The sequence below is a fragment of the Salmo salar genome, chromosome ssa26, assembly GCF_905237065.1.
Source record: "Salmo salar chromosome ssa26, Ssal_v3.1, whole genome shotgun sequence".
Lineage (NCBI taxonomy): Eukaryota > Metazoa > Chordata > Actinopteri > Salmoniformes > Salmonidae > Salmo > Salmo salar.
Window position 1 is genome coordinate 31695001 of NC_059467.1, and position 12500 is coordinate 31707500.

Here is a 12500-nt window from a genome sequence, read left to right on the forward strand (position 1 = left end):
ACTCTGGGTTCATGTAGAGGTGACATCCCCCTGCTTACAGAACCCATGGCTGCCGCAAACATGGCTGAACCAACACAACACCATGGTCATGGATGCCCCATGGATCTTTACCATAGCTGGGCTGTTGACATGGCTAGACCTGGGCCGGACAGCCCGCTGGCTGGAGACCTACTGGGCATGCAGGCTTCCCCAACCCAACCTCCAGGCGAAAATGTGTGCAGGGCACGACCTTGTAGGAAAGGGGGAAATGTGTTGTAGGCACATTTATTCTACATATAAAGACACATTTACATCAAGAGGTTAGGTTGGGTTTCCCAGTGGGCAAAACTCGTTGAAAAGTTATAAACTGGGTGTAATGACATCATTTCAATCAGCGTGATGTAATTACAACCATATTACAACAAGTACATATTTTCCAGTGGAATAAATAATTTGAAATTGTTTCAATAAAACAAGATTACAACCAAACTGGTTATTGTGATGTAATTTAAACCAATATGACGTCATTACAACTATATTACAACCAAGGTTGTTTTGGTTGTAAACTGGTTGTAAGGATGGCATCATATCAACCAACTTTGCCCACTGTTTTTTACTCCAGCCCTGCTCCAACACACCTGATTCCACTAATCAGCTGCCTCATCGGCACCTTCGATTAGCTGAATGTGGTGTGTTAGCTTGAACAGGGCTGGAGCAAAAGCCTGCACCTGCAGTAGCTCTCCGGGAGAAGGATTGGCTCTCCGGGAGAAGGATGATGGTAAAGACTGAGTCAATATTGTCAGCTGTCCATGTCTGCATTTTCCTATCTATCTGTAACGTAAGCTCCTCTAATATACATTTGGTCCAGACCTGTATGTGCTTTAGCCAACATAACATACTGTATACTGTGTGTGTATGGTGGCCATGACAACAGTCTTCATGGGAGTTGGCTAGAGCACATGCAGATGTGGCACCAGGCTATCCTCTAGCACAGGGGTCGACAACCCTGTTCCTGGAGTGTTGCAGGTACTGCAGGATTCTGTTCCAACTAGGCACCTCACCTGACCAACTGAGCTAACTGATCAGTTCAGTGATTGCCTAAAACCATTACACACCTGGTCTTCCAGGCTGGTTAAATGAAAAACATGAAGCGCCTGTGGCACTCCAGGACCAGGGTTGCCTACTAATGCCCTAGTATAAGGATATTTATCTAACTATATCTATCTATCTTCTCCCGACACTCTTGTTTAGTGGATATTAATGTTACTATGTAATGTACATGTTAGTTAGTTAGTGTACTGTGTATAAGTCAGTGGTGTAAAGTCCAACTGGCGTCACTGTAAACGTACCTGTACCTGCGTGTACCTGTTTGTCCTGTTTGGTGTTCGTCTGTTGGTGTGTCTACCAGACTAACTAACGTGCAGAAGTGACAGCGGAAATATTATGATGAAATGCTTCATCCTACAGAGATGGGGCCAGGAGTTCTTCCCAGACCACAAGACATGACCAGGAAAGACTCTGGGCGCTAGCGGTGATAGCTAGCTGTAGTTTTGTTCCTGGTCAGGTCATGTGGTCAGGAAACAAAACACTTGGACCTATACATGTACCTAGACCAACACTTCAAATACCAAGCATGAGTGCAATTCTGTAATGTTTAATGCATGTAAAGAATATGATTCTATAGATTGTAGAACTCTAAATGACTGAGATGAATTGTTCCATAGAGCTGACCTGTAATGCATGTCACAGAGTGTCTAAGCTATAAAGCTCTCAGTTCAACCATGCTGTGGCTTTTCTCTGTGTGACATCAGGGCGTCGTTTGAAATGGCATCCTTTTCCCTTTATAGTGCACTACTATCGGCCCTGGCACCCTATTACCTAGAGAGTGCACTACTTTTGACTAGAGCCCTGTGGGACCTGGTCAAAAGTAATGCACTATATAGACAATAGGCCAAATCCTTATAGAGTCTGGTCAAAAGTAATGCACTTTATGAGGAATAGGGTGCCATTTGAGATAATGCCCATGTCTGCCTGCCAGACAGGCAGCTTCTGATTGCATCTCTTGCTTTTTCTTTTCATTGCATCTGTGGAAACCATCAGGCTATGGTAAGTCAAAGCCCTTTACAAAATAATAACATTATACAAAATATATCTGGGTAAGTTGTTCTATTTCTCTCTGTCTTCACTTATTGTTACGGCCTTGATAATGAACAAGAAGCTCGCTAGAGGTACATTCTTTGTAGTAGACATCCTGAGATGTCTGAATCGGACAGAGAGCTGTGTTTCTGTGACAGACCTGTGTTCAAACACGATTTGAAATCATTTGTAAATAGTTGATCTGTGCTTGATTGAGCTTGCATGGCTTAATGGACCGATAGAATAGTCCCAAAATTCCTAACCCCATTCCCCGACCAGCTTGCACTCCAGAAAGACTAAAGAAAACGGTCAAAATATTTGAAAGATTTCAAATAGCATTTGAACCCAGGTCTACTTCCGTGAGGGTCTGTGATGGCTGGGGCCGGGACATGAAGACTATTATTTTGTTGCTCCATCTCTTATCTTCTCAGTTGGTCTGGCTGTTATGGCCACGAACAAGACAAAGATTAGTTTGTGACACCGTAGTCTTTTTTGCCTCAGTCAGTGTCCCCAAAGGAGAGCCAGAGGCCAGAGAGAGCATAGATAGGGCTGGCTGTGCACAGGCTGATTAAACAAACTAGATTAACCAATCAACAAACAGAGAAGCCCCAGACCAGACAAACTGAGAGAGTGCTGGTTCTTTTCTATCTCTCTCTCTCTCTCTCTCTCTCTCTCTCTCTCTCTCGTTCTCTCTCTCTCTGTCATTTTGTTTATCTTACAAAGTCATGTATCCATGTCAGATATGCACAGAAACAAAACTCATTTAGTAGTTGAAGATGAGTTTGATCTCTTTGCTCCAGTAAGGTTTAACTGATTAGATATAGACAGGGCTAATCTCTCTGAGCTGACTCCAAATGGCACCCTATTTCCTATAGAGTGCACTACTTTTGAGCAGCGCCCATAGTGCTCAGGTCAAAATACTGTACATTACACAGGAAATATGGCATCCTTGGGAATGCATCCTAATTCTTGCTCTACAACTATAGAGACCGGCTGAAAGTGAGGAGCAGACAGTTATTTGTATGGCAGATACCACAGTGACACGATAGTCAAGTTCAGCATTAGAATGTATGACCCCCCCATGGCCCTGCTTCTAAAGGACAGTGGCAATCCTATTGCAGTGCTAGAAAACCACCTCGTTTGATTATTAATATTGTGTCATGGTTCTTAGTTGCATTAATTTAGTCTCTTCTTGTCTCTCTCTCTTCCTCTCCCTCTCTCTCTCTCTATCTTTCTCCCTCTCTGTCTACACCTCCTCTCTCTCTCTGTCTACTCCCCTCTCTCTCTCTATCTCTCTCTGTCTACTCCCCCCTCTCTCTCTCTTTCTCTCTGTCTACTCCCCCTCTCTCTGTCTCTCTCTCTCTCTTTCCCAGACTCTCGCTGCTCGAAAGGCAGGCATCTCGTTCGCCCTGGTGACTAGATCGACCCTGAACAACGAGGACCTGGTAGGTCGCCCCACTCACTGCCTGCATGTAAATCACTGGACAATCAGATCACCCAGGGTTAAAGAGGGGGAGGGACTAATGTGATGGCCATGCATAAAGGCAAAAGCACTGCCACGGTTTGAGGAAGTGAGTGTGTGTGTGTGTGTGTGTGGGTGGGGGGGTGTTAAGGGGGCACACAGAGTTGGGGGTTGGGGGGCTTTGACACATACAGACATGGACCCCTGCAGCCGTGTTAAAACTGTCAGTGTGTGTGTGTGTGTGTGTGTGTGTGTGTGTGTGTGTGTGTGTGTGTGTGTGTGTGTGTGTGTGGGTGTGTGTGTGGGTGGGGGGGGTGTATTCAGAGATGAATGTCACAAGAGCTGCATGGCATTGTACTGGAACTGTCCAGGAAGTGTCCAGCTAGAAGATAGATATGGTCAGACTAAATGACTAGATTAGGCTGTTTCATCACTGTAGAGAGTAGATTAGCTATATTAGCTTGTCAGTACAGTAGGAATGAACAGGTCGAGAGTAATGCTTCTGAGAGACAATCTGCTTAATGATGAACACTGCTGTGCTGTGCTGTATAAGAATCAGAAAGAGAGAGAGACATCTTAATCGATGAAGGGAGAATTTGTTTTCCTTTCCGCTGACCTCCAGAGCTTTCTGCTTTAATTGATTGCAATCCTCATCTCCTTCCCTCCCTCCATTCCTCTCCTCCCACTAAATAAATAAAGATAGTTGGATGGGATGCTACATTTCCTAATATCACTAATGCCGTACCAGTAATGCTGTCTATCACAATACAGTCTATCACAGAAATTGGCATTCTTGTAGGTAACAATTACGTTAACGTATAACGTTTGTAGGTAACGTTATTACACTGTTAAAGTAATGTTCATTATATTGTTATTACAGTAATGTTGTTTACTGTATTACAGTTGTGTAGTTCAGTGGTTTTCAAACCTCTCCCCAGGGACCCTCAGATGTTTAGGAATTATGTTGTAGCCCTGAACCAGCTCACCTGATTAACCTATTCAAGGTCTTGATAATTAGTTGGCTAGTTGAATCAGGTGTGATAGTTTTAGAATTGTTCAAATAAATATAATGGCTGGGGGTCCCCGAGGAGAGTTTTGAAAACCCCTGTGTAAACCTCCGCCCCCTTTTGAATTTTTTTTTGCCTAAAATGATCTGAAGCAAGGATATGCATATTCTTGATACCATTTGAAAAGAAACACTTTGAAGTTTGTGGAAATGTGACATTAATGTAGGAGAATATAACACATTACATCTGGCAAAAGTTAATACAAAGATAAAAATGTTTTTTTGTTTTTGTTTTTTGCACCATCATCTTTGAAATGCAAGAGAAAGGCCATAATGAATTATTCTAGCCTAGGCGCAGTTTAGACTTTAGCCACTAGATGGCCACTAGATATCAGTGTATGTGCAAAGTTTTATACTGATCCAATGAACTATTGCATATCTATTCAAAATGTTGTATCAAGACTGCCCAAATGTGCCTAATTGGTTTATTCATACATTTTCATGTTCATAACTGTGCACTCTCCTCAAACAATAGCATGGTATTATTTCACTGTAATAGCTACTGTAAATTGGACAGTCCAGAATTTAAGATTTCTGCCCATATCAGATATGTCTATGTCCTGGGAATTTTTGGTTTCTTACAACCTCATGCTAATCACATTAGCCTACATTAGCTCAACTGTCTGAAGTCAGGTCACCGATCCTGTAAAGGTTAATCAGAGTATAGCTGCAGAATGTGTGATCTGTTGTCCCATGTGTAGCTGCATATTATGGGATCTGTAGTCCTTAGTGTAGCTGCAGATTGTGGGATCTGTAATCCCGAGTGTAGCTGTGGATGGAAAATGTAGTCCTAAATGCAGCTGCATATAATGGGATTTGTAGTCCTGAGTTTAGCTTCATATGGGAGTAGTAGTCCTTTTGTGGTTTTAAGTAGGGCAAGCAGATGTTGGTGTTTTATCTGCTAAATTGACAAAAGAACATCTCTAAGAGAACTGTATCTCAGATTACACTGTAAACACCCATATGCTGCTGAGAGGAAGAGGATAGGGATGAGAGGAGAGAGGAAAGAGGGAAGAGAGATTAGAGGAGATAGGGAGGAAAGAGGATAGGGAGGAGAGGAGAGAGGAAAGAGGGACGAGGGATTAGAGGAGATAGGGAGGAAAGGAGAGGAAAGAGGATAGAGATGAGAGGAGAGAGGAAAGAGGGAAGAGAGATTAGAGAAGATAGTGAGGAAATGAGAGGGTATAAGACGAGAGCAGGAGGAGAGGAGTGGTAATGGAGAGAAGAGGAGAAGAGAAGAGAGGGCATGGGAGAGGATTGAGAAACGGATGAGAGAGAAGGAGGAGAGGAAAGCAAAAAAGCAAGAGAGGAGAGGAGAGGAGAGGAGAGGAGAGGAGAGGAGAGGAGAGGAGAGGAGAGGAGAGGAGAGGAGAGGAGAGGAGAGCGCAGTGACGGCGTCACAGTGAGCCAGTCGAGTGTCTCTGACGTCATTAATCCAGCAGCAGGGAGATTGACAAGCTAGTCCACTCAGGACAGATGTTTTAGCCAACTACCCTCCTCCCCCTCTCTCCTGCTTGCCCTCCCTCTCTCCCTCTCTTTTATCTATATCTTTCTTCTCTCTCTCTCCGTCTCTTTTATTTAGCACCTTGCTCTCTTTTCTCTCTCTCTCTCTCTCTCTCTCTCTCTCTCTCTCTCTCTCTCTCTCTCTCTCTCTCTCTCTCCTCTCTCTTTTATCTTTATCTGCTTTGCTTTTTGGAGCAGAAAGATCAGGCCAAGGATGACTGTCTGTGTGTCCATCTTCAGAACTGGACATCTCTACCTATAAAAAATGCACACTAACTAGACAATACATTGCCCCCGCACATTGACTCTGTACCGGTACCCCCTGTATATAGCCTCGCTATTGTTATTTTACTGCTGCTCTTTAATTATTTGTTACATTATTGCTTATTTTTGGGGGTATTTTTCTTAAACCTGCATTGTTGGTTAAAGATATGTAAGTAAGCATTTCACTGTAAGGTCTACACTTGTTGTTTAATCGGCGCATGTGACTAATAACATTTTATTTGATTTTATTTTACATTATATACACTGGCGTTGGGAAACTTGCCAAGTTGATATCTACCGTAGTTGGTAATTATTGACTACATATCCATTTATTATACATCTATAAGCATTTCATGAGCTTGTTATAACAGCTCCCAACCACAATATAAAAGGTTAATGAAATATATCCATAGCATATCTATACCATATTCATGTCATACTATGCAAGAGCTCATATTTAGGTATCTTAATAATAGATGCGTTATAACAATGACAGCGTAGTGTCATCATTATGTCTGTTATCAGAAGTGTGCTTCTTCCATACCAGTGTTAGTGAATATGCCAAAAGTCCAAACCATGTTTTGAAAATGATGCTGATATATAGCCTGCACCAGGTCCATTTCCCTCACCGGCCGGTTCGGCCCATGATTTACCTTCTTATTTTTCAAAGCTCCTTGAAGATTCTGCCACGCTGGTATGGCAGAAGCACACTTTTGAGAACAGCCAAAATGATGACACTACTCTGTTATTGTAATGATGTATCGATTAAGATACCTAAATATGAGCTCTTGCATAGCATGACATGAATGCGCTGTAGATATGCTATGGATATATTTTGTTAACCTTTAATAATGCGGTTGGGACCTGTTATAACACGTTCATGAAATATTTTTTTTTCATTAAATGCTTATAGATGTGTAATAAACGCATTATGGATGTAGTCAAAGTAAATCATTACCAAACAGGGTATCTATCCAAGGAAGCTCACATATAGGCCTTACCCACAGATCAACAACATATATGTGTGACAAAATGGGTTTGAACCAATGTCATGCATCTTCGTGCCACAAGACTGTTAGCCCGCTGAGCTAATGCTTAGGCACTGTCACGTCAGATTCGGATGTCTATCCACTGAAGACTGCCATGACACATTATTAGACCAAGATGTTACATAACATGATACATATACGGTAGACGTTTAACATCTGCGGCTCAGCAGCCAGCCAGTAGATATGATGATGACCAGGGTTTCCTGGCCTGGCCAGGAGCCATGTGATGTCACAGAGATCACTTCTCTGCAGCTGCCTCCTCACAACCTCCTCAGATTAAACACCAGTCATTTCTCTCAGGACCCAGTGTATGTGAGTGGGTGTGTGAGGATTGCTGGATGGCCTGTGGCTGTAAGACTTGTTGTCATTAAGGCCCTGTGGTGGCCTGCAGAGGCTGGCTGCAACAGCACCACCTTACATCAGCAGCGAGACCTGTGTGTGTGTGTGTGTGCGTGCGTGCGTGCGTGCGTACGTGTGTGCGTGCGTGCGTGTGTGAGAGAGAGAGAGGGAGGGAGTACAGTAATTTATATTAGAGTGAGGGGAGGGAAGGGATGGAGGAGTGGAGGCTGGGAGAGGAAGAGAGAAAGAGGGAGAGAGGGAGGAGAAGTACTCAATAGCGAAATCATCGTCATGTCAGGGAGGGCAGTATGTCACCTCTCTACGTCTCTCTCACACTGTAAAAGGCAAATTTACTGCACCCATTGATTCTTTCAGAACAGTGGCTGGCAACACTCGCTAGGGATTCAAGCCTCTGCTTTCATTCTCCAGCAGCACGGCTGATCACAGCGAAACACACACACTCATCACACATGCATGCACGCACATCAATTCAAAGAGCTTTATTGGCATTGGAAACATGTTTACATTGCCCAAGCAAGTGGAATAGATAATTAACAAAGTGAAATAAACAATCAGAAATGAACAATAAAGATTACACTCGTAGTCGGCGTTCCATTTCAGGTCAGGGCTCAGTGCAGGCCAGTCAAGTTCTTCCACACCGATCTCGACAAACCATTTCTGTATTAACCTCGCTTTGTGCACAGGGGCATTGTCATGCTGAAACAGGAAAGGATCTTCCCCAAACTGTTACCATGAAGTTGGAAGCACAGAATATAATTCCATGCCGTAGCTTTAAAATTTCCCTTCACTGAAACTTAAGGGCCTAGCCCGAACCATGAAAAATAGGCCCAGACTATTATTCCTCCTTCACCAAACTTTATGGTCGGCACTATGCATTGGGGCAGGTAGCGTTCTCTTGGCATTCGCCAAACCAAGATTAGTCTGTCGGACTTACAGATGGTGAAGTGTAATTCATCGCTCCAGAGAACGCATTTCCACTGCTTCAGAGTCCAATAGCAGCGAACTTCACACCACTCCAGCCGACGCTTGGCATTGCACATGGGGATCTTAGGCTTGTGTGCGGCTGCTTGGCCGTGGAAACCCATTTCATGAAGCTCCCAATGAACAGTTATTGTATTGACGTTGCTTCCAGAGGCAGTTTGGAACTTGGAAGTAAGTGTTGCAACCGAGGACAGACGATTTTTACGTGCTACGCGCTTCAGCACTCAGCAGTCCTGTTCTGTGAGCTTGTGTGCCCTACCACTTCGCGGCTGAGCCATTGTTGCTCCTAGACATTTCCACTTCACAATAACAGCACTTACAGTTGACCAGGGCAGCTCTAGCAGGGTAGAAATTTGGTGAAATGACTTGTTAGAAAGGTAACATCCTGACGGTGTCACTTTGAATGTCACTGAGTTCTTCATTAAGGCCATTCTACTGCCAATTTTTGTCTATGGAGATTGCATGACTGTGTGCTCGATTTTATACACCTGTCAGCCATGGGTGTGGCTGAAATGAATTGACTAAGCCATTAATTTGAAGGGGTGTCCACATACTTTTGTATATATAGTGTAGTTGAGGTAAGAAAGGAAAATAAATAGAGAGATACATTTAGTTTGTATTTACAATGGGATTTGTGTTTCACTAGTGGTAACAGGTCACACATCTAGCTGCTGTGGTAGCACATTGTGGTATTTCACCAAATAGATAGATATGTGAATTTATCAAAATGTGATTTTTTTTTCAAATTCTTTGTGGGTCTGTGTAATCTGAGGGAAATATGTGTCTCTAATATGGTCATACATTGGCAGGAGGTTAGGAAGTGCAGCTCAGTTTCCACCTCATTTTGTGGGCAGTGGGCACATAGCCTGTCTTCTCTCGAGAGTCAGGTATACGCCGGCCTCTCTCAATAGCATGGCTATGCTCTGTACTTAGTCAAAGCTTTCCTTAATTGTGTGTCAGTCACAGTGGTTAGGTATTCTGTCACTGTGTACTCTCTGTTTAGAGCCTAATAGCATTCCAGTTTACTTAGTTTTTTCATTAATTACTTGACACATTGGAAAGAATTATCTTTTTATTTTCTCATGATTTGGTTGGGTCGAATTGTGTTGCTGTGCTGGGGCTCTGTGGGGTCTGTTTGCGTTTATGTTCAGAGCCCCAGGACCAGCTTGCTGAGGGGACTCTTCTCTATGTTCATCTCTCTGTAGGTGATGGCCTTGTTATGGAAGGTTTAGACATGCTTATAATGGCTCTTTTCTGTATTTTTATAATTAGCCGGTATCATCTTATTCTGCTCTGCATGCATTATTTTGTGTTTTACGATGTACACAGAGGATGTACTTGCAGAATTCTGCATTCAGTCTCAATTCGTTTTTTGTCCAAGTTTGTGCTATCTTGGTTGGTATTCGAGTCCCAGACCTCACAGTCTGAGAGGGTAATGGGTTCTAGAACTGATTCAAATATTTTTTGCCAGATCCTAATTGGGATGTAAAACTGTATGTTCCTTTTGATGGCGTAGAAGACCCTTCTGGTCTTGTCTCTCAGATCGTTCACAGCTTTATGGAAGTCACCTGTGGTGCTGATGTTTTGGCTGAGGTAGGTAATAGATGTGTGCTGATCTCGTCCTACTGGTAGTCGTGTCCGTTTTATCACACTTGATACTCATAATCAGATCCACTTGTGATCGGAAAACCCAGAAATGAGCTTTAAATGCCGGTAAAGCCTATACTTTACTGAGCTATCACAGCTCAGAGTACATTGTTATGTTCCTTCACTCATTCACACACATTGTTCAAAGGTAAACGACCCCGATAGATGAAAATGCTCATTTACTTACTTAGCCCTATTCAATTATCAACGAAATAGGCTAATAAATTGCCTAGTGCATGGCTAGCTACTACTGCCTGCATTTGTTCCAGACACAGATTTAGATGAAGGTAGGCTAATTCACTTGCCCCATCTATTGTTTCACCTTCGAGAGGAGCAACACTTATGCATCAACATTTGTACAATAAAAAAAAATATCTAGATTTGTCATTTTATTTTCTAATGACCTGTCGCTCGGTAAACATGCCTGAGGAAAATAAATAATTATAGCAAGCGAGCATGGGCTTGGATCACGACATAGCGACAGACATCGCCAGCATTGGAATAATTATAAAGACAGACAAAGTAGGCCAACTAAACAATGCACAGTAGTCAGATAAAAACAACCATATGGCCTCAGCAAAGTCGACAGGAATGAACTAGATGGAACAACAATGACTAGCTATGAATTGTGATTCACACACGATGTATGGAGAAGGGAAGATGAGTGACTGTGAGTGAGTGAAACAGAGTCGCTTGTCGGTCTGGGGAAATGAGAGCAGAGGGAGAGCGGCTTGATCTAATCCAATCGTTTCAGCAGGCTCAACCGATACCCCGCCCGTTTCTTTAAATACAGAATAACTAGCCAATAGTTGTTTAGAGCACACATCACATTGTTTGAGTGCTGACAACTGAAAAGTATTTGTAAACTTGTAAACTATTGTAACTTTCCTGAACCAACACTTCCACTAGATCCCCCTCCTCCTTCTAGCTCTGACTTTGCTGATAACTACTTTATTGAGGAAAAGTGTACTTACTCTGCCTGTGATATGTGGTTGTCCCACCTAGCTATCTTAAGATGAATACACGAACTGTAAGTCGCTCTGGATAAGCGCGTCTACTAAATTACAAAAATGTAAAACCAAATCTCGGTTAGAGTCCCCAAAAGGCTAGAGGTGGCGCTGTGTGTGTGGGTGGGTGGGTGTCTGTGTGTGTGGGTGGGTGTCTGTGTGTGTAGGTGGGTGTCTGTGTGTGTGGGTGGGTGTGTGGGGGTGGGTGTGGGTGTCTGTGTGTGTGGGTGGGTGTGTGGGGGTGGGTGTGGGTGTCTGTGTGTGTGGGTGGGTGTCTGTGTGTGTGGGTGGGTGTGTGGAGGTGGGTGTGGGTGTCTGTGTGTGTGGGTGGGTGTCTGTGTGTGTGTGTGGGTGGGTGTCTGTGTGTGGGGGTGGGTGTGTGGGGGTGGGTGTGGGTGTCTGTGTGTGTGGGTGGGTGTGTGGGGGTGGGTGTGTGTCTGTGTGTGTGGGCGAGTGTCAGTGTGTGTGTGTGTGTGTGTGTGTGTGTGTGTGTGTGTGTGTGTGTGTGTGTGTGTGTGTGTGTGTGTGTGTGTGTGTGTGTGTGTGTGTGTGTGTGTGTGTGTGTGTGTGTGTGAGTGAGCCTGATTGATAGTCTGTGGACCACATGGTGGACTAGGGGCATTCATATGTCTGACCTCTCCACCTATCAGCAGAAAGACACTGGAATATACATTTAATATAGCCAATCAATAAACAAACCCAAATCAACTCACACTCATTCAAAACAGGGTGTTTGTGTGGCTGTAGTAGTAAGGCTGAGGCTATGGCATGGAATGGCATGCAGTGCTTGGTTGATATACACAACCGTGTGTTCCTGGTCTTAGCTGATACATTGTTCCTTTACTCTTTGATTTCTGGTAGAACATGGTTGAGTTGAGCAGTAATAAAACACACTGGTGTCATTGAGCCACTTAGCTAAAGGATGCTCTTTCAATACTAATAATGGAATGACACCCTTGCACCTATATACTGTACACTACACGGAGAATATGGTTCATATGGTTAATATGGACACATAGCCCTTTAGAAAGTTGCCTATGTCTGTA

The 12500-nt window shown here is 43.5% G+C and overlaps 1 protein-coding gene across 4 annotated transcripts in view; it reads left to right on the forward strand.

Moving 5' to 3' along the window:
* The window catches only part of LOC106593220 (protein unc-13 homolog C), a 184439-nt gene that overhangs the window by 45849 nt on the left and 126090 nt on the right, over window positions 1-12500 (forward strand). For 3 of the 4 annotated variants that reach the window (XM_045708287.1, XM_045708288.1, XM_045708290.1), the window contains 2 exons: window positions 2080-2085; window positions 3489-3560. In XM_045708287.1, coding sequence (XP_045564243.1) covers window positions 2080-2085; window positions 3489-3560 — 78 coding nt within the window. The remainder of the gene's footprint in view (window positions 1-2079; window positions 2086-3488; window positions 3561-12500) is intronic. The other variant, XM_045708289.1, reaches the window with a different exon arrangement.